General features: G+C 41.4%; 2 protein-coding genes across 4 annotated transcripts in view; both read left to right on the plus strand.

Moving 5' to 3' along the window:
- Positions 1–1,886: 1,886 nt before the first annotated feature.
- Positions 1,887–14,244, plus strand: stat3 (signal transducer and activator of transcription 3 (acute-phase response factor)). Of its 2 annotated transcripts, XM_085783943.1 has the most exons (24): positions 1,887–2,115; positions 5,344–5,488; positions 5,773–6,016; positions 6,129–6,221; positions 6,355–6,436; positions 6,564–6,664; positions 7,005–7,156; positions 7,299–7,457; positions 7,861–7,953; positions 8,046–8,105; positions 8,207–8,236; positions 8,332–8,425; positions 8,519–8,566; positions 8,715–8,798; positions 9,499–9,597; positions 9,706–9,841; positions 9,936–9,988; positions 10,069–10,163; positions 10,344–10,483; positions 10,576–10,794; positions 10,882–10,924; positions 11,877–11,936; positions 12,823–12,920; positions 13,050–14,244. In XM_085783943.1, the coding sequence occupies exons 2-24, from the start codon at positions 5,361–5,363 to the stop codon at positions 13,088–13,090; spliced, it is 2,352 nt and encodes a 783-aa protein (XP_085640069.1). In that variant the 5' UTR covers positions 1,887–2,115; positions 5,344–5,360; the 3' UTR covers positions 13,091–14,244. The 2 variants fall into 2 exon arrangements, with proteins under 2 accessions (XP_085640069.1, XP_085640070.1); XM_085783944.1 differs by lacking the exon at positions 11,877–11,936.
- A 3,292-nt stretch (positions 14,245–17,536) lies between these two features.
- The window catches only part of stat5a (signal transducer and activator of transcription 5a), a 52,616-nt gene continuing 42,731 nt past the window's right edge, over positions 17,537–27,421 (plus strand). For both annotated transcript variants that reach the window (XM_085783941.1, XM_085783942.1), the window contains exon 1: positions 17,537–17,775. The gene's annotated coding sequence lies outside the window, so the exon portion shown is untranslated. The remainder of the gene's footprint in view (positions 17,776–27,421) is intronic.

The raw sequence follows: 27,421 nt of genomic DNA on the forward strand, positions 1-27,421 counted from the left end.
TTGGTCACTCATTTCAGCTTTAATTTAATGAAATACTATACATTGAGAATGTAAGCTTTTTGGCATTGTTGGCATCATTTACTGTGACACATTCATTTACCATGTTGTATTTATAACATCTGGTCATATTGTACTCACCAAGTTTCACCAGGCAAAGTGCTGCGCGGAGGAGGCGAAAAACAATTGTGTCACCATGGTCACAGCTCACATTTGCACATCCCTATTAAATTTTCTCTAGGTAATTGCTGGCAGAAAAATGATGGTCTAAAGAGCAAGATGACAGTTTAATGACTGACTACGTAACACACGGAGATACAAATGTCATCCTAAATGTGGTTAAAGTGAGACGGCGTACTGCCAGGTATTATGAATGATCCACAAACGTTTTTTATCAGAGACCTGGTGCAATCTTGTATACTTCCTCTGAACTATGAAAGGAATGTCCACGATGAAAGAAGGAAATCTGTCTGACAGTGATGCACAAAATGAGTTTATGATTTTGGAGAAGGTTGCAGATTAGAGGAAGCTATGATAATTTAATTGTCATTATTCTGATGTAAACTGACAGTAGCAATGCTCAATTATTGCCATTTTTTATCACGGAAGGAAAGCACACACGACTAGACATGGAAACAAGGTGAATGTACAGCTTCTTTTTTCAAGTCTAGAGACTGTATGTGACCTTGATGTGGTGTAGCCATGCAGAACCCCACTGTGTAGCATGAAACACCATTAAAATAATCAATGGGCTGGGGAATGCAATTAAGGAGAGTGCTTCCTCTGAGCACTGAGCAGGGTAGGGAACTGTGAGAGGGGCAGAACGAGAGAGGGTGTGTATATGTGTGTGTAAGTGTGAGTGTGTGTTTGTGAGATTGTGAAGAATATATGCGTACCATATACCCACACTAATTTTCATAAGACTCCCAAGTTTATCAGTATCAAGTAGAAACGGTGCAAAGAAAAGTCAATTGCAGGCCTATGACATCATGAGTAATGTTTTTTTTATTGATTTTTTTTTCTTTCTTTGGCAAAAATATGTACATTGTCTTGTGCATCGAACATTGAAACACTTGTAAGATATGGGTCCCTTTGAAAAAGACGTGTTTTTGCCACCATGTATATTTTGCCTTGTTTTAAGGTACTGGTTATTGAAAAAGCGGAACCAGCTTGCAATAAGTGTGATGTCGGTTATGCACAGCTTATATAAAAACACTGTCATTTTGGGGGAAAAATATTGGTCACATAAGACAGTGTCTTACATGATAACCATAGATAGGTGTTATTAATTCATACTCAATGAAGCTTGCCTTTTCTGTTGTGTTTAAGGGCTCTTTTGCCTAACCACTTCAATATAAATAAAAGCTTAATGAATAATACATACTGCCTACTATTTGTGTTTTATTAGTCTCTTAAATACCTACTTCCTGCACTTGTCTGTCATCTTATTTGTTTTATTATATTTGCCCAACCTCTGGCAGAAGACGCTTGGGTAAATAAGATATTGACTTGTGATAAGGAGAGGGCAATAATGAACAGCACTGGTTTTATTAAACTCATGATGACGTCGGCACTGCCAGTAACTCAGATGACTTCCAGGCTGGCTGTTCCGTCGAGGCGCTCGCCCTCCCTCCGCCGCACAGACGTGAGTGAGCGTGCTGTACGTTCCTCTTGCGGGGAGGGTGTTGCGATGGGAACAGCGCAGTTGCGACAGCAGTAAACACGACGTTCTCAACCAAGCCGCCGTGAAGTCCCGCCTTTCTTGCGTAGAGACTACATTCTGATTGGCCACAGCAGGATTCCCCGGTTTCTATTGGTTCTTAGCCATGTCAATCATGCCGTTTATGGAGTTTGTCTGGCTGGAAAGACTGCAATGTAGGTGATGGGTTGGGTATAGAGGTTTATGCGTGTCTGGGAGAAGTGTTTCTCGAGCTTGCCAGAAGAATTAAAGAGTTGCGACCTTTTCTTTCGTGTCCCTTTGCTCGATATTGGGTGTTCGGTTTGTTTTTATTTTGGAAAAGTTGTCACTGACGGTTATTGTCAGTGTTTTTCAGTAGAAACGGATAAATTTTTTTCTTCGGAGAAACTTTCCAAAGGAGTGAGAACGAGCTAACTTAGGTAAGCGACAACACCGACTTCTGCTTTTATCATTGTATTAAATATTTTTTTCTCAAATCCAGTTCTTTTTTCTTTAGTGTGTCACAGCAGACGGCTTTTGCTGCATGGCTAACGTTGCCACCCATAACAACTGAACTACAGCTGCATCGTTGTAGTAGCCACGTTATAAGTTATTCATGCTGGAGAAACCATTTTGTGTGACCATGGTGGTTATAAGTAGTACTAAAAGAGTCGAAACCATTCAACTGAAGCTAAGTCAGGCCTGTTGCTCCACGTGAACCTGCTAGTATTATTTCTCAGTAGCTCTCAGTTTTGGTGTTGTTCATTTTTGTTTTCTATGTTCCACGTGGGTCTGCGTCGTTTCTTAGTAAAATAATGGCCATGTATACGTTCATTTGCGTTCAACTGGACCTACGGGAAGTGTTTAGACTTGCATAACTGTTTTATTTGGACTCAATCAAATTTAGGTCATTGTTTTGTGTTTGCACGGAATTGTCACGCCCATCTCCCTCCCTGCCTTTTGCCAACATGTCTGATTAAACCTAGCATCAATTTCCTCCTTTCCAACGAAGAGATTTCAGAGATAAAATCACATACACCTGTGTATGTAGGCTACACGATGATTGAGATTTGTGGGTTGCATGGCAGAGTTTCACGATACCACGTTTCTTGCAGGCAGTACAGCTGCCGAGTCAAAGTGATATTGTTTGTCAGATAAGCTCCTATTTTATTGACTGATACATGTCCTAGATCGAAAGCATGGCTGTCATGAAATTAATACATCTTGGCCTAATGACATACACTGGAGGTCTTTGATCCTCAACTGTGTTTACAGAAACTATAAAACTGGAAAGTGAGCATGGTTAAAGGGTTCTTTGTTGTTCCAGGAAGTACTTCCTGGAGTATCAGTGACATGAGTTAAGGAATCAATATGCAGTACACTGTAAGGAGTCTGATTGAGTATTACATATTGAGTATCAAAACTCAACTGGTTATAACATGCATACATCTAAGATAATGGTGTTTGTTAAAAACCTTAACTGTTGTACATAGATCAGTTTTTAGGAAAGGACTCCTGGCCCTCAATTATAATGTCAATGCCCTAGACAAGGTATGATGATAGGCTAATTAATAAAACAGTCAGTTTGGACCCATTGAATCCAGTGATTATGTGGAATTAACCTAGTGCCAAATGATTTAAAAAATAATTGAATTGAACAGTTGTGTGTGATATGAAAAGGATGTACTAACTGGGTCATTAATAATCCTGCAGTTCTTAGAAGTTTGCTAGTGTGTATCAGAACAGTTCAGCCACTCGATTTAGGTGGTGAGTTTACTGGAAACCCACTTTGTAATTCAATTCGATACATGGAAAAACACTGGAATTCAAGGTAAAACTGAAAGTGTGCAAGATGTTTTACAGAAGGTGTTGGTTTCTTTGCGTATCAGAGGAATTTGAACAAGTTTGAAAAAGTATCAAGTTGAGATAGGTGCTGGTAACCACAATTTACTAACAATAGAAACTAGTTGGCTTTAATACAGATGATAAAGAAACTGAATGTATCCTTAGAGACGACGATGACTCAGCTACTCTTTGATGTGAGCCTCCTGAGGTTTTCACATGCCCAGAAACTCACACCATGCAGATGCACCGTTTTCATTTGTTAAAGAAAGAGGAACATATTATCTCACTGCAAACCTGTCACATTTGTAGCCTCATACGATCGAAAAATAAGACTCGGCTTACCCATGTGCTATCAGTGTGAATAACTGCAACAAAAAGTCAACTGTTCACTGGATGCTTGTGGCTTTCTTCCACTGACTTGCTTTTAATGAAACTTTGAAGACATAGTTAAGTAACTTGAAACAATGAGTTGCAGCCTTGCCACCACTGATTTCTGTTGACTTGTTTGAAGAGTCAAACATAGGTGTAACTAATGAGATTAATTATGGGCCTTCATTTAGTGACATTTAGGTGGGGACGTAAAGTGATCGTTAGCGCACCTGTGCATGTGCCCTTTGTTAAAAGTCTGCGAGGTGAAAGAAAGGATGTAGATTACGTAACCTTGCAATAAATGCAGTGTTTGTAGAGCTTTTAAAGTTCAGTTTTCTGGACACTGTGTCAGATAAGACATGATTAACTGTAAAGGAAACATCAAGGCTGTATAGAAGTGGTTCTGCAGAGGGTTGCTGCAGATCATACTGAGAGGAGTTTCTTTTATTCTGATAAAAATGGGGTTTGGGCAGAACAAGTGTGTAAATTAAGCAATGAAGAGTTTTATTTAGTGCAGTGAGTAATGCACAAATAGAGTTGGTTGTAAATCTTTAGCAACCACACTATCTATGATATCTGTACTTTCTGTCCTCTTGGCTCCTGGTAACAGAGTGCAGTCATATTTCTCTTTGGGAACAAGTCATCATTTACCAGTGTTCAAAGATGTGATAAAATTCTACCCCAACATTTTAAGACACATGAGTATGCAGCACGACTGAGTATTGCACAATGACTCTGACTGTACAGTGAGGTATTCAGACCATGTATGATAGTGTAATGCTAAAGCTTAAACAAAGGTTCAGTCGATCATTTAAACAGTATGGCAGAGGATACAACTCTTTGTTCCACTCACTGTCTGGTCATTGTTAGTGCAAAGTGGATAGAGCCCTTTGGGGAACAGTGCAGCCTGCTGTAAGATGATACAGGTAGCAGACCCTGCCTAAGATGGACAATAGTTGTCTCTGCAAGCAACCGAATGAGGTTTATTTAGAGCATGTTTTCAAATTGAATTGTCCTTAAGGAAAATTAATATGAAGAAAACATAAAAAGCCGACCCTTTGTGTGTCGAAGAAAATGTTCCTCTAGTTTCAATTCCATAGTTAAGGTAACAATTCAGCAGGGGAAATGTGGTTTTCCTTTTCTCTCGTGTATACAACTGGGGCAAAACCCAGACGGAAGATCATTAACTCTTGTCTACTAAGAGCGTTACAGCTGTTCGTGTCGGCCTACATTTCTCTGTGGAGGCGCAGCATTTCACTGAACAGGAAGTGATTCTGCTGAAAGGGAGGCTTCTCGAGGGCTTGTCATCACTTTCAGAGAAAACCGATAAGTTTAGCTGTCTCTGTCCAGTCAGTTCAATTGTTACTCAATTAGGATGTCACACTGTTAATAAGTGCAATATATATATATGCTTAGATTCATTTATGTTGATATATCTTTTGTTTCTTATGTAGACTCAAGGAGACTCAGGATGGCCCAGTGGAACCAGTTACAGCAGCTGGAGACCAGGTATCTGGAGCAGCTCTACCACTTGTACAGCGACAGCTTCCCCATGGAGCTACGGCAGTTTCTTGCCCCCTGGATTGAGAGCCAAGACTGGTGAGGAATAATCTGATTCCTTGATTTATCTCTCCTGTTTGCCAGCATATGCCATTATATTATTATGAATTATTATATTCCACTCCCTCTGAATTGGCGGTTGGCCATGCACCATGACTGGCTTACTGCATGAAAAGGTTTTGTCACTCAGCCCTCATTGTTAACATCTTCCTTATTATGCCTTCTTCATTTTCTTCCTCCTTTCATTACAGGAATCTCATGCATATCATGGATCACAGATGATTCCATTGTATTTATGTATTTATCTTTCTCTTTTTTAACAGGGCTTACGCTGCCAACAAGGAGTCTCATGCTACACTGGTGTTTCACAATCTCTTGGGAGAGATAGACCAGCAATATAGCCGATTCCTGCAGGAGAACAATGTACTCTACCAGCATAACCTGCGCAGGATTAAACAGCATCTGCAGAGCAAGTACTTGGAGAAGCCGATGGATATTGCCCGCATTGTTGCCCGCTGCTTATGGGAGGAGCAGAGGCTCCTGCAGACTGCCACATCTGCGGCACAGGTAGCTGCACAGTGACATAAACCTAGCTTTTTTGTTATTATCCAGTAAAAAAAAAGCCATTAATTACAGTGGGGTGGCACAATAGTTTTACATCTCTTTTTTATCATTGCAGGATGGCCAGGCAGCCCATCCCACTGGGACGGTTGTGACAGAGAAGCAGCAGATTCTGGAGCACAACTTACAAGACATCAGGAAGCGGGTGCAGGTTAGTTTCTCTCAGAGACTCATTGCTTTGACTATTTTCATGTGCAATATTAAAAATGAGTATAAACTCACCACTCTGTTACCTTACTTTTGTTATAAATACATATGTAAATCATTGTCATCTTTTTCAACAGGATATGGAGCAGAAGATGAAAATGCTTGAGAACTTGCAAGATGACTTTGACTTCAATTATAAGACTTTGAAAAGCCAAGGAGGTATGTTGACATTGATGTAATGCTGTGTAACACTGTCTCAGAATAACAACTATTAAAATGCTTTCATTATAGATTAATTACATCTGAATTTGTCAGCTGACCTGTGACATGTCTGCCCTGTTTACAGAGTTGTCCCAGGACCTGAATGGAAATAGTCAGGCAGCTGCGACACGACAGAAGATGGCTCAGCTGGAACAGATGCTGAGTGCCCTGGACCAGCTCAGGAGGGTGGGTGTCTAACTATTTGTATGAGTTAAAAATGTGTAACAGTCTGCATTGACTGAAGTAAAACCTAGAATATGATAATTGATCAAACACAAAAAAGGTAAAGTATCACAATGTGCACTTGTATATTTGAGTGTGTACAAGTTTCAGGAGAAAATGTAAAATGATCGCCTCATCACTCTGACTAATAACTGTGGCTTTGTGAAGGAGTTTTCTTCAGTTACTCCTGTGAAACCACATGTGTCATTGTCATCTGCTTCATTTCAGATGGTAGATGCAGATGCCAGAAAGGCGTAAAAAGGAGTGTCGGTGCTTGACATATGCTGTGCTTCATTTCTTGCAGCAAATTGTGACAGAGATGGGAGGGCTGCTGACCGCCATGGATTATGTGCAGAAGAACCTGACAGATGAAGAGCTAGCAGACTGGAAGAGAAGACAGCAAATCGCCTGCATCGGAGGTCCACCTAACATCTGCCTGGATCGCCTCGAAACATGGTAACCAGGAAGCAAATTATGTTGATTAATCATGGAATTAAATTAAAAACGTATCTTATCAAATTTGATTTAAAAAGCCAACCATACACATACATGCTCCTGGTCTGCTGTTGAACTGTACTGGGCTTCATTTTCTGACCAGGATCACATCCTTGGCTGAGTCTCAGCTCCAGATTCGTCAGCAGATCAAGAAGTTGGAGGAACTTCAGCAGAAGGTGTCCTACAAAGGAGACCCCATCATTCAGCACCGGCCTGCCCTGGAGGAGAAGATCGTGGACTTGTTCAGAAATCTGATGAAGAGGTACAACATATGTTTAATCCTTACTGTGCGTCCACCCAGACAGTATTTACTTGTGTTACTATGAACTGCATGGATGTTCCCTATTAACCTGTTGGGTCCAATTTATGATGAAGAGAATTTATGGTCACAACTTACAACTTACTAATGATATGGACCTTTCAGCCATATCTCACCTTCATCCTGCAAACGGATTGGCTCAGATCATATTTGAGCAGGTTCAGATCAAGTTTACATTGCGGTCATGTGATAGCATCTGAGCCAGCTCTATGCATTGAATGTGAGATGCATTTGAAAGCTGATAAGTCTCATCAGTAGATGGACCTTTGACCTTAGGTTATCTTCACCATATGTTCTGAAGTTTGCTGAAAATCTTGTCTGAAACCTGATCCACTCTGTCTTGTAGTGCTTTTGTGGTGGAAAGGCAGCCCTGTATGCCCATGCATCCAGACAGACCTCTGGTTATCAAAACAGGAGTGCAGTTCACAAATAAAGTCAGGTAAATATTCATGGCAACATTTTATCTGTTCGCTATCACGGGGAATGCAATACTGATGAATTTTGTGCTCAAAATCTTCTCTCTTTTTCCAGGTTACTGGTTAAGTTTCCTGAACTCAATTACCAGCTGAAAATTAAAGTTTGTATTGACAAGTGAGTTTTTTTAATTATGTTATGCCCTGATCAGAAAGACGCTGAATTCATTGGAGAAGTAAAATTACTGTCTTCCTGATTTTCTATGTTTTATTTTTCAGGGAATCCGGTGATGTGGCTGCAATTCGAGGGTATGCCTTTAAGAACAACGTTTTTTGAGCCGGAGTATTCACTGTGTAATGTTTTAGAAAGAAGTCTCACTCTCTGTTGTACTTGATCTTCTCAGGTCTCGAAAGTTTAACATCCTCGGCACTAACACAAAAGTCATGAACATGGAGGAATCGAACAATGGCAGCCTGTCAGCAGAGTTTAAACACTTGGTGAGTTAGAGAAGCAAAGCTCTTGAGAAGTAACAGCAATGATGTTCTCTGATAAAGGCCTGCTATGGAGCACTGACTTCCTGTTTATTACAGACCTTGAGAGAACAGAGGTGTGGTAATGGTGGCCGGACCAACAGTGATGTGAGTTCTCTTCCTGATGCCTAATTTATTGCAAAAAAGCATTTTTTGAGTGCTGTATTGTCTGCAGATAAATATTTTAGGATTTATTTGAACCTCAGATACATATACATTTTTCTACAATATAGTTTTAATTATCTGTTCTCTCTAGGCCTCTCTGATTGTCACAGAAGAGCTGCATCTTATCACTTTTGAGACAGAAGTTTATCACCAAGGCCTGAAGATTGATCTGGAGGTAAGCATCACATTTTTGTTTTCTCAGTTTTAATGTCAAACCGGACGTCAACAAAACTAAACTGAAATATCTCTCACTAAATAACATTGTGTTCTTTTGCACCTCATACAAAGAAAGTCACCAGACAAATGAGTCATCTCATCTCCTGCTTACCCTCTAATTGAACTCTTACTGAAGGATAAAGCTCTCTCATCAATCCATTTATTGACCTGACCCCAGTGACATTGCTAAGAGCGGAGTAGCCTGCACAGAATATTTCTTTTGAAGCTGAAGTTGAATTTTTACAGCTCTTCCTGATTCTTTTTGGGAAATGCAGTACTAGTCACAGTGACAATAGTAAATTATGAGTTCAACTTTCATGTATCTGTCATGCATTGTATACTTCCTCATTTCCCGTTGACAGTAAATACGCATGACAGCCACAAAGCAACATTCCAGGATCTGTTACAAATATTATTCTCCTTCATGGCAAAACATGACTTCCCACAGACTGATGGTATTTGTTGTAAAGGCAGGTTAAACATGAAATGCATTTAGTGTATTTTATGTGACTTTGACATAATAGATTTTATGTTATAAGGGTTTAAAATAATGTAGTGAAATAGAAGCAGGACCATCTATCCATCAGGAAACAAAAATAAAAGTTTTTAAAAGAAAAGAAGACAGATATACTGAGGAATGTTTTCCTTCATTTGTGCAGACCCATTCCCTGCCCGTGGTTGTCATTTCAAACATCTGTCAGATGCCCAACGCCTGGGCCTCCATCCTGTGGTACAACATGCTCACCAACCACCCAAAGGTAAGACAGCACCCTCTGTTGGAGAGGGGCAGAATGGTTCAACATAACAGTCAGAAGAAAAACATGGTATTGTCTTTCAACATGTTTTGCCTGGATGTGTCTGCACAGAACGTGAACTTCTTCACCAAGCCTCCAGTGGGGACATGGGACCAGGTGGCCGAGGTGCTGAGCTGGCAGTTCTCCTCCACTACCAAGAGAGGCCTGACCATCGAACAGCTCACCACACTGGCTGAGAAATTACTAGGTGGGTTAACCCGCTTGAATCTCTCCAGAAACTTTGCACGTCCCTGTCGCAGAACATCTTGTAAACTAATGTCATTTCATAATCGTCTGTTTAGGACCTTGTGTCAACTACTCTGGCTGTCAGATCACCTGGGCCAAGTTCTGTAAGGTAATTCACCCACCACCCACATGTGGTATTGCCATTAAAGTAGTAGTCCGTGTGAGTCATTCTTCCCTTCCTCTCTTCAGGAGAACATGGCTGGTAAAGGCTTCTCCTTCTGGGTGTGGCTGGACAACATCATTGACCTGGTGAAGAAGTATATCCTGGCACTGTGGAATGAAGGGTGAGAGGTCGTCTTTTGTTTACAGTCAGGTCCCCTGAGCAGCGCCCTACAATTGGCTGTTAGCTGCCTTTCGTATTATAGAAAGTGTTTTGACGTGCAGCGGTCAACAGTTTTAAAATAGAGTTACTATTTTAAAATTCAATGTGTATTTATTCAGCATCCTGTTGCCTCTGTGTACAGGTATATCATGGGATTCATCAGCAAGGAGAGGGAGAGGGCCATTTTGAGTCCAAAACCTCCTGGCACCTTCCTGCTGCGCTTCAGTGAGAGCAGCAAGGAGGGGGGCATAACCTTTACATGGGTAGAGAAAGACATCAGTGGTGAGTGTTCTGGACCTTCATGTGTTATATAATATTGGCTTGATTTTCTGTTTTTATTTGTCGTGACACTGACTTTCCTGATGTGACCACAGGAAAGACGCAGATCCAGTCAGTGGAGCCCTACACCAAGCAGCAGCTCAACAGCATGTCTTTCGCCGACATCATCATGGGCTACAAGATCATGGACGCCACCAACATCCTGGTCTCACCGCTCGTCTACCTCTACCCCGAAATCCCCAAAGAGGAAGCCTTCGGGAAATACTGCAGGCCAGAAGCAGCTCCCGAGCTTGAGCAGGGAGACTCCACGAGTAGTAAGTCACCGCCCTAAGAAGAACAGTTCATACTACATTTCTTCATTACGTGTGCATTTTCTAACACACATTTTCTTTTCCCTTCAGTTATTCAACCATACTTGAAGACAAAGTTCATCTGCGTAACACCGTAAGTATCTGTCCCTCCCTCTTTATCTTCAAGACACCAATTAACAGGAGGGTCTCATGCCACCCAGTGACCTCTCCTTATTACCTTTCTCTTATTGTTGGCTGGTTTGGTCAGTGTGTCCTTTTTATAAAGCCAAAAGTCTGATTGTTCCTGCTCAAGATCTACACTTCCCTTTTCTAAACTTCTTTAGTGTATAGCGACTGTTGCTAAACATTCAAAGAAAAGAGAACAAAGCTGTTTTCACTCTCGCTGTGAGTCACCGCTGTCACTGCAGGAACCATCACACTGTTCAGACCAAAGTGTGCAGCTTCTCCGTAGATCCAGTTAAAACACAGTGTAATTCGCTGCCGGCATCAGATCGTTCCTGTGTTGATGGGAATGAATTTTCATACTCAGTATGCAAATAATCTGGGTGTAGTGTTTTCATTTCTGTAAATCATGCTTGCGGCCAAAATGCTCTAAAAAAACAACAAAAAAAACCCTCAGCTGTCAGAGAGCAATTTTACCCTAACCAAATGATACATCTGTGCTTAATTTGTTTGTTGTTTATTTTGGTTTTAATCAGCCTAACATTTCGATTCTTTTTAGAAGTGGTCAGAAGCCAATATGACTAAAACAAGAGAACAGCAACAAAACACCAAACTAACATTAAGAGAGAAAACTAATCTATGAAATTCTAACACTAGATTTGTTTTTTATTACAAATGCAGACATTTAGAAACACTGTGTTGTCACCAAATATCTATTGAATGAGCATTTTTAATTTATTTGCATAATATCTGAGATTAACTGCAAAATAAATGAGGCGGGAGCAAGAGGGGAGGGTCAAAGTGCGTTGAGAGGAGTGTATACACAGACCAGTCAGCCTTGTGCGCTTTGGTTGCTAGTGGGTTTGATGGCGTCCTGGTGGGTTGTGAGGTTTGCTCAGTGAGATCCTGACCTGTCTCCATAGGTGTCCCTCCGTGTTCATGGACTTGCCGGACAGTGAGCTGCTTGGGAACGGATTCCCAGGGTAGGAACCCGGGGGGGGGGGGATAAAGTGGCATGTAGGGCTGTGTGTGCATCTCCTCACTCTGTGTGTGTGTTTGGTGGGTGGGTTCACGTAATGGCCGTTTGTGTCTCACAGCCACTTTTCCTGGTTCTAACTCAAGAGCATCTCACTGCCATTCATCAAGTTTTCATTTGATTGTGGTCACACTCTTGTTTCCCACACATCTTATTATGATTCTTCAATCACGGATTAAACTGACCAAACAGTTTTTTCCTGTGGTAGCTTGAGGAAAAGCGATAAGAGGAGTATTTTTGATTTCCAAACAAATCAAAAACGGAGAAAAAGCAAGACGAAAGTCCAACAGAAGACTGAAACAAAAAAAAGGACAATGTACTAAAGAAAGCTCTGAGTAATGGCCTGTTCGATCCACCTAACTCACTGTGTTAACCAACAACTGTTATGAAATTAACTTCAGAGTAGCTGTTATTAACCAAGCTTTTCATGTCAGTGTGCTTCGTACGGCCTCGAATAAAAGTAGGGAAGTTACAGTTCATCCTCAACACCTGCCCAGTCTGTCCTGGTTTCATTTATCGTGTATTTCGGTTATTTACGTCTAAATACTTCAGTTGTGTTACCACAGAACCATCCTACCTCTCATCTACTTTCTTTCTCCTTCATGACTTTGCATATTGACACTGAATGCTGAATTAGAGTATGATGAGACTGGTGGACTGACAGCCTTTTTACTTGTGGCAGCTGCAGGTGTCTTTTTTTCTTTTTCTTTTTTTGTTTTGAAGTGGGATGGTAAAGATATTTTCATAGTAGTTTATGTTGAAAGTATTTTGACTTGAACAAATAATATAACAATAAACAGCACGTCCTCTTTCTTTTGTTTGTTTTTTCACAGCACAAACTCTGGAAACACCAGTGACCTGTTCCCCATGTCGCCTCGCACCCTCGACTCTCTGATGCACAACGAAGCTGAGGCAAATCCAGGCCATTTGGGTGAGCGCGTTAGACACGCATATAAAAACAGGCTTCAAGACTAAAACCAAAGCGATCCTCTCAAAGAATATATTGTAGATCTTGAGTTATAACTAATACTGATCAAACGTGTTTGTATCTCTTCCACAGATTCTCTCACTTTGGACATGGATGTAGCATCACCTATGTGAAGAAACTGTAAAGTTTCCCCAGTTTCCTTGTATTTTTGGAGGGGGGGTTTGGATGCTCGGTTGTTGTGATAGAGGGTTTGTTGATGATCTATCCTGGCCTCTGTCTTCTCATCCAGCCTGTACAGTTTGCTTCTTGTTCCTGTGTCAGCGTTAGCACGGTAGGGAATGGGGATGTAGGGACTTTTAAAAAGGCATTGCCACTTAATTTAGCCTTTGACTGTACACCTACAGTACACTTAGTGTGTGAATCTGTTGATTGATACTGACCTACTCACTGTCCCTCCACACAGTACTTCTCCAACTTTGTAGATGTCTCTAAGTACCATTAAGTATCAGGAATTGTATTTTTGAGAACATTGTATTTTGTTAAAAAGGAATGACCAATTCCTTTGTTATTTTCTTTGAATAAGAAAATGTAATGAAAATGATTGTTGTATAAGCTATGGCGCTTTAAGAAATGTATTTTTGAGGATTTTATTTTGATGCATTTAATGGTCTTTTTATGGTATGTTTTGTCGCATTTTTATTCCCTGCCAAATGTATCGTTGCAGGTGTTCCAAAATACTTTGGCTTCATTTAAAATGGGTTGTTTCATGATGCTTTCTACACAACATGGCATTTTTCTTACATTTCCCATAGCCATTTTAAAATTGTATAGAGAAGGAAAGACAGGGAATTTCAGACACTTCTAAATTTATTTTCCTGTAAGCTTTCTTTCCCCCTCGTAGTATTGTGAGTAATGATGTGATATAAGTGGTGCTCTGAAAACAGTTTTGTGTCAATCCCACTTAAATACTGTCATTTGAAATTATGTGAATTGCACTTCATTTTGAAATTATTATTCTTATTCCTCGTCTTTTGTCTGAATTCACATGACACAATCAGATAAATTGTGTAATGAACTTTTTTTTTTATTTTAGGACAAACTCTTTAACTATATAATCATGGATGTTTCAGAAAGATATTTCACTCTAACAGAATGTACACAGTAGAGTGTGTAGCGGGTGACTTTTAACCTTTCATACAATTGAGTGAGTTGAGTTTAATGCAAGCCACGCATTTGTCTGTCAAGCCAAGAAATGTTGGTTTTCTGTAAAATATACTGTATCTATTCCTGATTTGACAGAAGGCAATAAAAACAAGTTGGCACTAAACTCAGTCTTGAACATTATCTGACCAAACAGGAACCAGAGCTGTTTTACCACTTAAGATGAAGACCACACAATATGCACTAGGCCTACTGTACTATGCTGTATGTATATATAATATACTGTATGTCCATACTATAACAGGAAGACACCACATGCAAAATCCTGGCAATAATCCACAAGGGCAATAAATGAATAACTAAAAAATTTAAGTTAAAAATGGCAAACTTGCTTGTACTTAATATTCATGCTTCACAGCTGCGTGACGGTCAAAGGAAAATTCAACGTGATGGAAGGAAGTTAATCAAGTGCAACAGAAAGGTTTCCTTGTGGCATGAGAAACACAGGTCAAAAATAACTTGGATTGTGCAGGAGTTGCACGACTTGTTCATGAATTAAGAGTGATTTGCTTTGTGTGGTTATGACATCAGTGTTTTTTTGAATGCATCCCAGCATTAACCCACTCAGTGTGATTTTAATGGGATTTGTCACCTCAAGAGTTTTGACATTTTAGAGAAAGAAAAGCGCCAACGCTAATTAAATGATAGCGATTAAATATAAAACAGCTAAATCCCATTTAGCTGCTTCATTCTCAGGCTCATGGTGTTTTACATGTTGGATCACTTCTGCAACACTTGAATACAGCCATTATTAATGTTTTATTGTCTGAGACTTCAACCATTCAGCATGTTACAGTCTCATCATTTATGCATCATTTAGTAATTGGTCCTGAATGCTGCAGATACAAAGCAGTAAAGAACATAAAGCACCAGATCAAATGATGCTGGAGAAGAGCAGCTCTGTTTCTTATTTTCAAATCTGGACATGGTCTGTGATGCTGCTCAAAAAGATACAGACAGGCACCACAGTGCTCTTTTGGTCATCCAGGAAAGTATGTTTTGTATCAACAGTAAACATTACAAATAGGTTAATGTGATCATATCTGAAGCACTTTCACACATTGTGCAGATTGTGGAAACGGAGGCCTCTGATCTGGTCCACCCACTGTAGGAATGAAATATAAATGAATCAGAGATGTTGCACAACTCTGGGTACAAACACCAGTTCCATGTCTTGAAAAAAACAACAACCATGCACTCTTTTCACTGATATTCTAACAAATAATTAAATAAAAAAAGAGAAACACAACTTCAAGTGGGGCTGAATGATATCAATTATTTCTAACAAATTGCAGGTTGAGGTTGAAGTACAAATGTGTCGTCGTTTCTGGGATTTCAATCTTGCATTCAGTATTCATTCATAGACAAGAGATGACCTTTCGTAACACTTCCTATTTTGTTTAGGCCGAGAGCATTTCTCTCTATATTTGGTGTCAGAACTCTCAACTCACACTCACTGGACTTTCCTGTCTGGAAACCCCGTATTGTGTGTGTGGGCAGCTCTACTACATCCCCTGCTCTAGTGCAGCACTGATGTGATGGGCAGCGGCGTGACTGCTGGGATTCCCATGAGATCATTTTAGAGAATATGTGACAGCTGAGATACAACAGCTAAACAAAGAGGAACAGTAAGGAAGCAGCTTCTGCATCACTGAGTCTCTGCTTCACTCACACTCTGTCTCCTCTTATGTGTGTGTGTGTGTGTGTGTGTGTGTGTGTGTGTGTCTGTGTGATAGGAAATGAACACAGACTGGTTAGAGGAGATGAACATCTATTACCGTCACTGCTGCTGATTCAGCTGTCTGAGGAAGCAACTGTCACCTCTCAGTTCTGGCCTGAGGCCAATCGATTTAGAGAATCGATGAAACTGTGTGTGTGTGTGTGTATGTGTGTGTATAAATAATGCCTTTTTGACACGGGTGTGGGAAAATGAAGTCCTTTGTTTTTTGCAGCATGACATGGGGCTTTTCTTATCATATCACAGTCAATGGCAACATCAAAACAAACTGTGGACTTATATCCTATTGTTTCTTGTTGATTGTGTTACTACTTGTAACTGCACTGTCACACATAAGGTGCATGGGTGCAATTTTAAAGGACCCGTACTTCTTATATTGGGAGTTATATGTTTGTTACTGTAGAATTTCTTGCATACAGTAAAATGTAAACTGTCACCTATATAGATTGTGTGAGATAAACAAGGCAAGAGAGCAGAATAAACAGGCTGCATCTTTTCCTCAGCTGTTGACAACAAGTGTTCATGTGCTGCCTGTTGCCCTTTTATGTGCAGCCTATTGTGTTTTGTCTCCAGCAATATGTGTCTCTCTATAGGCTGGACGTGCCTCAGGCTCACATTGTCCTCTAATTCATTTAATTAATTTTGGCAGCTTTATCTTTGGTGCCTGCCACCTCATCTCTCTCTTTCTTTTTTTTCACCCTCTCACTCTCTTTCCATTTCACTGATAAAGGTGAGGAAAAGGGCAAAAAAACAAAACAAGCATTAATTACAACTCAATTATGTATTAAGTATTTAAAACACACACATGCACACGCACACAATTATGAACAAATAACATTTTCTTGACTACATCAAGCTTTTTTATTTGATTGTATTTTATTTTTCACCAGAAGGGGTCGCTGTTCTCCAGATCTCCGGGGAGACAGATTAGGAAGCGAGTTTTGCCCTGAGTTGAACAGAAGATTTACTGCACTGTAGAATAGATTAAGTCTAATCATCTAATCTAATAACTAGTTCAGCAGTAAACAGCTTTGATCAGAACAAGTCAGGGAAAAGTGAACCCGAGTTTAATGACCTGCTGCAACCAGGGGCCAATTTAAGTACCATTTAGGCTATTTATTAGTAGCCTATTCATTTATTAGTCATCAATTCACTTATGTGCTAGTATTATTTTTAATTATTAAGGTTTTTGCAATTGACTTATCTATTTATCCTAACAGTGGTAAGTAATAGTTTTGCTTTGTTTAGTGTCCTAATATTAGACCTGCACAAAACATTGCAGATACCATAAGCAACAGAATAAAGACGACAAAATAAGATAAAATGAAATGAAAAAAATAAAAAAAACATTGAATAGGCTATTATTCTCTACACGTGCAAAACTTTGTGGTGTTGCTGGGTCTTGTTGCTACCTGACAGGAGGGGGCTTTAAGTTGCTGTGTTTACCCTGACTCCAAATCAATCATCCCCAGGAGAGAAATCCGTAGAAACTGTTAGGTTACTCCTGACAGAGTGCACGAGCTGCCGGAAGTGGGCGGTTTGTCAGCGCGCGCGAGAGAGAGAGAGAGAGAGAGAGAGAGAGAGAGAGAGAGAGAGAGAGAGAGAGAGAGAGAGAGAGAGAGAGAGAGAGAGAGAGAGAGAGAGAGAGAGAGGCGCAGTGAGAGAGAGGGAGATCAGTGAACTGTAAGGCGAACTGCTGGAAACTAGCCGACTGACAGACTGGCTGGCTGACTGACTGACTGACTGACTGAGAGACCCCCCCTCCTCCTCCTCCTCCTCCTCCTCCCCACACCCCGGGTTGTAAGGTCGCTAACGTCGCTGCAGCAGCACCACCACCTCTTCTCCGCGCAGTTTATGTGAAAGCCAAAGGACTCCGCAGCTCCAAGTCGCTCCGCGGAGGTGAGTAGTAATAAAGTGCGGCCAGTTTTTCGCTGTCTCGTCTTGTTGTTGAGTTGAACGTGTTGTTTCGCCGGAGCGGAGGACAGGACCGTGAAGCGTCCTCCGCCTTGTCCCGCTCACTGTCCCCTCGTTGCGAAAGAATTATTCTCAGAGCGCTTTGTAAACAAACTGCGAGAGAGAGAGAGAGAGAGAGGAGCTGGCGGCCGCCCGTCAGACGCTGTTTGGATGCGTCTAATATCAGTTCCTGTCGGCTTTTGCTTGTGTGTTACTTTTTCTTTTACTCTTTTTTTTGTCTGTGTCTTAGTTCTCTGTCTCTCTCTCTTTTTTTTTTTTTATTCTAATGAAAGCCGGTGAATCAACAGGCAGGTCTACCTGTGGTAGCCTATCTATTTCTATAATAGCCTAGTCCCTCAACGGGCTGACTGACAGCGTGTTAGTGCTGAGTTTGCTGTCACCCGCCGGTCGTAGGCTACTTGTTGCCATTTTCATCCCGTTACCATATACTGCTTTTGAATCGTAAACAAGACGTATGACAAGTGGCAAGGTCCCACACTGTCATTAACGGTGTCTGTCTAGTTACTAATGCGAAGTTGTGCTGCCTTCCCACCAGCCTCCTGTTGCCTCTGTAGGTGAACCTGTGTTAAGCAATGAGGTGAAATAGGACCATTAAGATAACCTGCAGCACACACTCGCACACACACATGCACACGCACACACAGTTCAAAAGTTTGACAGGTGAAAGCCTGACTGAGAGACTGCCTTTGTCACACAATTGACACTACACTCCCGGCTGACAACCTGTCCTCCTGTGTTTAAATAGTCTATACCTTAATAACTGGGATGTTCCATTTGGTAATGTGGGCTATACCTTTACCTCACCTAAGAAGTCTTGTTTGTTCTTTTTCCTCCCTGACATTTGTCTGACTGCTGCTGACATTACTGTAAAGATAAAGACTTGGCATGCACAAAATTGGTGCATTAGTCTAAATTAGGCTACAACCAGCGGTTTAATAAGTAGAACCAGTTGACATATCCTATCTAATAGCCTCTCCAGAATGGCTGCCGTCTCCTCTGGTATTTAAATATCAATTTACTGCTGTTATGTCTTGTACTTTTACTAGTAAAGATTTAGTTATCAAGCAAAAGGTTGTGGTGTAAGTTGTTAAAAAAAGCTCTGTGATAAATGATGATTCATGAAAAGCATGGATATCATGGGAATGTGGGTGTGACATATGAATGTAACTCATAACCTTTAGGTAATTCGGTCATAATTCTTATGACAGGAGATAAAAAAAGAAGACTAAAAGCGCAGCATGATAACACTGCTACAGTATAAATACTGTTGAACACTACAGTTATTTCCCACTCTAGAGAAACTGAGACTTAGATGCTGATATAACCTAACTGGTCTGTGTCAGCTCTCCTCAGGTCGCCATTGTCATGATCTCAATAAATCTGAAGGTGTTGAGTGTTAATTCAACAGGAGTATCCTTGGCACATCCGCTGTAGCGCTCAGAGGACTCGTCGTGTCTTATTTTGCCCGTTGATGTGTGGTGTATGGAAAAGCATGAAAGGGTGGCTCATAAAGGTCAACACGGAGCTGACAGTCAAAGCTGGGAGGCGCGACTCCAGAATCGAGACCCCGGTGTTTGTGCTTGCCTACAAACAGAATTGAAATGTCACAGACACTTTGAAGAATGTCATTTCCAGGAATAAAATGTGCCATACATGTGTGTGTGTATATGCATTTGCGCTGGTGTATTTGTGAGTGTGCAGATGAGCTTATACCTGCAATATACTGCACCCTCCAGATAGCATGCTTTGTTTATTCTGTTATTGGCTGAATGCCTGGTAGCTCTGATTTCCTTTGGACTTACAGAAAGGGTTGTTCTAGATGCGTGACGTCAAGCTGGCACTGACTTTGTCCCTTGTTGATCTTGGTAATTGTGAATTACATGTTGTGATAATAACAGCCTCTGCAAACTGTGATAATGTCTCCCCTTGAGGTTGCGGTGTCAAAGGTTTGGATGGGGTCAATTACTACTTTTGATTAGATTAGATTAGATGAAGACACCTTCATGTTTGGCTTTTAGCGGTGCTGTAATTAGTCAAATATCGACAAAGATTTTGATAATTGATTCATCATTCTGTCATTGCGGTTGCCGCACGGCTCTGTTTAATTACTCAAGAATTTCCCCCCGCCACACGTCTTTTATTGTGAGTAATTGCTGCGTGTTTGCTCTCTGAGTCTATAAAACATTTCGGACAGAAAATAATTGTCAATGCCTTTCAGCATTTAACCCTGTTGGCAAGCGTGGCGTCACCCTGCATGCTCCCTCTGTCATTGCTGTGCATGGTGCACGGGAAGGGAGGGTTTTCCCAGGTTTCTGTGAAAAAGGAGGGTGTTTTGGGCTGGCACGGGAACATGGCATGCTGGCCAGGCATGAATTGGCTGGCACACTGTGTCCCTGACAGAAAGATCCAGATGCAGGAGCAGCAGCAGCAGCAGCACCAGGGGAGACAGAGGGGGGAAGCAGTGTTTTATCCTACAAGCCCCCTGTGCCATGTGCTCACAGCATGGTATGTCCTTAAGCTTGTCTGTGCTTCTCACTTTTTCACTCTCTCCGCTGCCAGACAAGTGTAGGGTTCAGTGAGCCTGGAAATGCTGATGAGAAAATTGGAGTACAGTACAGTAAGTTGGTGAGTGGCTGTGGTGGTGATGGTGGTGGGTCAGTTAGGGAAGGACAGGACAGGACACATGCTCCCAGCACTGACATCATGAGTAGCTGGAAGTGAGCTGATTAGAGCAGTGTTTTTTTTCTTTTTATCTGACTGAGCTATATGAGTCAAAGGTGTGAGGATCATGTAAGCACTAATGACAGTGCTTAACACTGAGGCTTCCTGATTGGCCTCAACAGAGGAAGAGAGGATGAATGGATGAATAAGTTATATGGAAGAAGACCAACAATTCCCTTTGCTTGTGATCCTGTTCTCTGATGGAACTTTTTTTTTTTTGTCACGTGAATAATTTAACATTCATAAAACTGTGAAAGGGAAATAGAGGAAGGGGGGAGCGGGTGGTTGTGGAGAGATTCAGTGACAGAAAAAAAAGGGAAACAAATTCTAAGGGAAGTGATCAGGAAGCATGTGGTGACATGCACCCTAACCTCCTCCCCCTTTCAGTTGGGCTGAACGCTAATCCACTGGTCACGTGACCATGAGCTTTCAGCCGGGTCTAGGCCAGGAGCGCTCTGATCCATCTGTCAAATAGCGTTGCTGATTGTTGGCATCCACAGCGTGTACTCCTGTCCCATGATCACTGGCTGCTCCACACAAGACTCAAATTTGATTGCCATCAGCTAGTTACTTCTGCAGGAATTTATTAGCAGCTTCGTGAGATTTGCCCTTTCTGTGGCCGCTGTGTCTGTCCTATTATCCTTTTTTTCTGCTTCTGTCTTTCTTTTTTGTCTTCCATTGAATTTCCCTTGTCTTCGTGCAGTGAGTCAAGTGGGGAGGGGGGCTTGACAGTCAAACTCGTGCAGACACTGAGAAGCATGATAAGGCCTTGGGTTATTATCTCAGTGACACAACAAGAATGAGCAGAACATTCAAGGGCAACTTTGTGCTGAGCCATATGAAGGAAGTCACAAATCAAGAGAGGAAAGTGCAGGCTTTGAAATCCCATGAATGTCGCTCAGGGTGCTTCCTTTTTTTTTCTTTTTTTTTTACCACTGTGATTTTTGAATTGTGTAAGGAGCTAACGGACAGAGGTCAGCTCAGAATATACTTAGAATGGATATACGTGGTCTGGATTAATCATTTTCTCGTGTTTACACAATGCTCCTCTGCAAGCCTAAACACACAGGAGCAAAATGCTGTTGAAATTTACTGCTGTTGGTCCATAGCACCCATAAGGCACAAAATCCCATATTCATGTGTACATGCTGCTGTGTGTTAATCAGAAGCATGTATGATAACAAATGCTGACTAAGGTTCACTGATACGAATAATCTGCCCATCTTTATCTTGCTTATTTAGAATTGATTAAAGGAGCTCATTTAGTTATTTAGATAACAGTGAATTACAATGCAACTCCTTTAGTTTTATCTCACCCTGTTGCATGGTCGAGGTTGTTTCGCTCTGTTGGACACACACACACACACACACACACACACACACACACACACACACACACACACACCCAGCTGAGGGTTGATAGCTGGAAGGTAAGTGAAAGCCAAGCTTGTGAACAACTGGCAAGTTGCCTTTTCATTTGACTCCCCAGAGGAGCTGGGCAGTCGCAGCCAGAAAAGAGAAGCAATTTTTCTTCCTCCCGCATCAGTTTGCTCTTTCAGCAAAGAATCTTAACCTCAGAATTACTCCAAGTCTGGCTCAGTGTGTGACGGCACACCAACTCTGGCTGTTTTTTAACCCAAAGGAATATGATAATAGTAGTAACAACTCAAAACCTCTCCAAGGTGCCACTGCACAAGAAATTTGAGTGCAATTGTTTTCTCAAATCTGCAGATTATTTTTCATTTGTTGAGTTATTGATCCCTGACATTTTTTCATAGTTGCACTGCACAACCTCTTTTGTATTTTATTAGTGCCCTGGGCCCTGAGTCATGCTTGATCTCTCATGCATTAATTATGTGAACGAATGGCTTGTTCTAGGCCCTAAAGGAACTTGTATCATGTGAAGTCCAATCTGAAAATGTGGGAATCATGTTTTGTTTGTTTAAACACAGAACATGTGCAGGGTGCATCAGTCGCTGTATATGATGACGCTGTGTGATCATGAATATAAAGTGAAACTGCATGATTACATATTTAGACACAGATGTATTTACACTCTGACAATATAAGTTCGCTTCTGTCTGCCCCCTTTCATTCAAGAGTTACAGTATTGTCATTTTTTTTAATGAGTTTTATGATTTTTGTTTTTATGCTCGATAAATGAAATAAATAAATAAATAAATAGATAAATAAACTAAAAACTAAACTAAAACATTCACCAAATTGGAAGTAAAAAGTTTCTTCTATCTTACATCTAATCTTAAAGCAGCAGATTTAAGATTCATGACTGAAAAAAATATTGTTCACTTGTCCTTAAATGCCCTCTTTAAAGCAACATGTAAGCTCTTAAAATGGGTCAAGGAATGTGATTTTTGAGAAAAGAAAGTTTTACCATGCATGAACTGGCTGACACCTTGTGTCTTAACAACCCAGAGAAAGGGGGAATCAGCTTTAAATAGACAGGGCAACGCAATGCTTTATTATCCATCTGTTTGGCAATCCACCTGTCTTATCTGTCAAAATTATAGGTTAGTTGCACTTGGAGTAGTTTTTTTGCAGAGTCAATTTTAAAGCTGCAGTGCAACTTTGAGGTGAAAGGGTTTGCCCTTCCTATCTTGAGTCAGTCATTTTCACACCCCGACACTGTCACATATAATGAGGTATCCATCCGTATCCATCACCACTGGTATAAAAATACCAGCTCTCAGGTTTTTTGTCACAGTTTTTGACATCACCTTGACAAGTAGAGTTCAGCACATTGTGGGCTAGCGTTTTAGGAGCTCAGGTGTTGAGCGACAGGGAACAGACCCATATTGTTGACTCCTAAGACAGTTGACAAAGTCAAGTCAACAGACAAGGAGGTAGAATCATGCATGCAGAAGGGATGCAACGGCACTTGGTAAAATACCGAACCATATAGTCCACCCTACACGGAACAATACGCCCTCATGTAGTGCGGTTTTTGGTTTTACAATTAATTATTGCTTTACTGTGTGTGTGTGTGTGTCCCCTCCCCCACAAGTTAATGTCCAATCACTGTTGTACCTCCACCTACTCACAGTGACTAACCACCTATCACACTGTTGCAACTGGAGCCGGGTTGAAGTGACACACACAGAAGCGGGAAAAAAAGAAAAAAAAAACAGACATGGCAGCACGAGCGGCCGCTGATTGCGATCACGGGGTTATTTGAACACTGTACAATTAGTGCGATTTAGCACATTTAGTTTATTAGTGTTCCAGCGTGATGTGTGTTTGTGTGTACGGGCGTGCGTGCCCGCGCGTGAGAGAGAGATCAAGTCCAGCAGGAGGAGGGGTTGACTGACAGAGATGAGAGATAGTGAAACACTGTTAATTTTTTTTTTTTTTCTGTGACAAAAAAAAAAAAATCTCTTTATGCACAAAATATGTACCAAAACTGTAGCGAAAACCATGACCCAAAAACCGAGGTACGGACAGTATGTGCCAGTTATGCAGCACAGTCCCCGTGAAGGAAGGTCAGACAACGAACACGGACATAATGTGCCTGTATCACCTGTAACAACGGCACTGCAAAAAAAGAAGAAAAAAGACGGCGTTCCGTTCTCTGTACTCAGGGAGGCCCCGAAGAATCTGGATGATCCCACACACATTCTGAACCCAGAGTTTGAGAGCCTGCCCTCAGGCCGACAGCTCAGAACACCTAGATGCAAATTAAATCAGTATGAAAACTCATTTATTCCCATATTGAACGGAAACAAAAGAAACAGCACTTCATGATTCCCTCGCCATGGGTTCTTCTACTTACTCATTACAACTGTATTCTAACTGTGATGAATGTGTGAATGTGTATTACGATCGATTTTATTTCTTACTGTGATGGACGTGTGCAATGCAGCAGCCTGGCGCCCAAGACGTGTTTCCCTTCATGGGACAATAAAGTATACTTTAACTTTAACTTAAAAAACAACAACAACAACAAAAACACATTGTCGATCGCCCCGTGAGCGTTTTAATCTTATTGGTTAACAGTTAATCAGTTAATGAGTGTCTGTTATCGTCAGAAAAAAATTTCTAAATGTCCATCCCTAATTTGGGCTACTCTGAAGCAGCCTTGTTGTCTGTGACAGGAAATCTAAAGGGAGCCAGAGCTGCAGGTCAGTCCTCAGTTCTTCTCTTGCTAGACCTCTCAGCTGCCTTTGGTACTGTGAACCATCTCATCCTACTATCCACACTCTCAAGCATAGACATCTAGGGCAAAGCCCTTTCTGGGTTTGAATTTGAATCTCATTGGGTGCTCCTTTATTGCAGCAAGGGAAAATATGCATGGCCCATTCCCTTCCAACTGGTGTACCACAAGGATCAGTTCCAGGACCCCAGCTTTTTAATTACATCCCCTCCTTGGGTCCAATTATCCAAACTCACATCACTGCTACGCTGTCAACCAATTATTGCAACCAGACAACTCCACTGTGTTTGTGTAGACATTACTGTAGCTTATCTCTCTTACATATCTACAGTGATGAATGGATGCAGCATTCAACTTGACAAAGACTCAACTCACCTTGGTTCATCAGTCTCTCTCACGCCTGGGATCCACTGGCGTTCGTTTCGTCCGCCGCGACGCGGCTGCCAGTTCATTTTCTATGGGACGCGTCAAACCGTTAATGACGCGCCCGCAAAGCATTCTGGGTAGGCGGCGCGTCCGTTCGAGCAGTTGCGGCACGTCCAAAAGTTGACCGGAGCTCAACTTTATGCAAATGAATGCGTCCGACGCAGGGTCACTGTCCAATGGGGAGCGAGATAGAGAACAGCTCAGGGGGGCGGGGGTCTGCTTGTCCACTGTCCGTTAACTCACCGGTCTGTGTTCCCGCCTACCGAAGCGTCCGTTTTTTTGGAGGCGTCGCGTCCGGCAAGAAATCGCATTGACGCCAGTGGATCCTAGGCGTCAGAATCTCCTCTCCATTTTTTCCTCCACACCCCAACTCACAAGAAACCTGGGTGTCATGTTTGATGACCAGTTTTACTTTTCTTACCATGTTGTTTCCATCTGTTGTGATGATTTCCTTCTCCTTGGTCACTGGCCCACCCAGCTCTTGGTCTAAGCCATGGCTATCTCTTGCCTTCACTACTGAAATGCTTGTTTGATGGTCTCATTTTTGTGCAAAGAGAAATACTTACAAATGGTCCAGAATGCAACAGCATGCCTGGTCTTCAATCAGCTCAAAAGGGCACAAGTCATCCCATTACCCACTGACCACACTGGCTATCCATAACCGCCCCGGCTTAGATTCAAGTCACTAATGCGTGCCCTCAGAGTGACTAGGGGGTCTGCCCCCATTTATTTGAACTCGATCATAGAGTCTTATGTTCCTTCTCGGGCCAATCTGTTCCTTTAAGGAATGTCATCTGGCTTTGCCATCCCTGTACACAAGGCAATCACAGGCCAAACAATTATACAATATCCTTGCACTTACTTGCTAAATCTTAATATTTACAAGGTTTTATACTGCACTGAAGCTTATTGATGTCATTCAGTTGGGGTAGAAGCATCCGTCAAATGAGTAAATGGATTTGCATTGGGAAACTGAATAGCGAGGCAGGTGAAACATCACAAATGGCAATTATGTGAGCAGAGGAGTTACAGCAGAACTGCCACCCTGATATGAGCTCACAGCTGAAATCTTGAAAGTCAGTTAACAGATGGCCAGGGTCATTTATGGTCACAGACACAGAAGCAAATCATGCTTAGTAGGCTCTAATTGTTGTTATTTATATGGGAGAAATGTATAATATGCTGAATATAAGTAAGTTCAGTGCCAGGCTTCTTTTTGCAAGTAACATTAGTTCTGCAGTATTTTTTCTGCACAATATCGTAGCAGCTAAAAGCATGTACAGTAGGTGTGCTTTAGGGTCTAGACACTTGTGTTTTAATTGAGCAGGATGAGAGGTAGCTGCTCTTGCTGCTGCCGCAAGCGCTATGTTCAAGCCTATTACAGGCTTACAGCAAATGAGACGGACTGGAAAACCAATGGACAAATACCTGTGTTTGTAGATGGGGAGAGTGGATAACAGACAGAGAGTCTGAAAACAGAGAACATGCTGTCAGTAAATGAAATCATGTCACAAAATGTACCTACTAGACTGACAACACACAAGTAGCGCATGTATCCACACGGGGGGGTGGGGGGCATAAACAATTTAGGTCTCGTTGTTTGCTCTGCTATTATTCATGACCCTTGTTAGAATGAAAGTGTGTTTGCGTGTGTGTGTGTGTGTGTGTGTGTGTGTGGCGTGTCTGCATTTGTTTTGTTCAGTTAGATTTAGGTCATGGATGCTCCTTTGAGTCTGGGAAAAGAGCTAACATCTGTGTAAGATTAATGCAAGGAGCATTTGATTAAAAAATGATTATGATGACCCACCAGGGAAAGACAAGTCCTCATTTATTGATGCTTATGTCTCATTTATGTTAGTTGTACACTGGATTAAAGTGTGCTGGATTAGAGAATAAACAGGGCTGAGTAATGGGACACTATATTGGCAAACAAATACCTTGTGTTATTTTAGGAATGTGTGAGTTTTGATTCTTCTTTTTTCTTTTTGTTGCACATTATCTTTTCTAAACTGACACCCATGAGGATGTAAATACTCTGTCTTTTGCTCACTTGTAAAGGCACTGGTACAATATAAAGCAAAGTCGGTGTTTGGATTTGGGGAGCTGTTATCTCGTATTGATTCTGTGAACTCATCTGTGCCCCCGGCAGCTTCTGCCTAACAAGGCTTGCATATGAGCTCTGCACGACATCTTCAACCAACCGGCCAGTCAGCCAGCTACTCCCACAGCAAAACACTTTTTAATTGCTTTATAAAA

This window comes from Trachurus japonicus, chromosome 8 (genome assembly GCF_045865225.1).
Source record: "Trachurus japonicus isolate A0001 chromosome 8, Traja_1.0".
Lineage (NCBI taxonomy): Eukaryota > Metazoa > Chordata > Actinopteri > Carangiformes > Carangidae > Trachurus > Trachurus japonicus.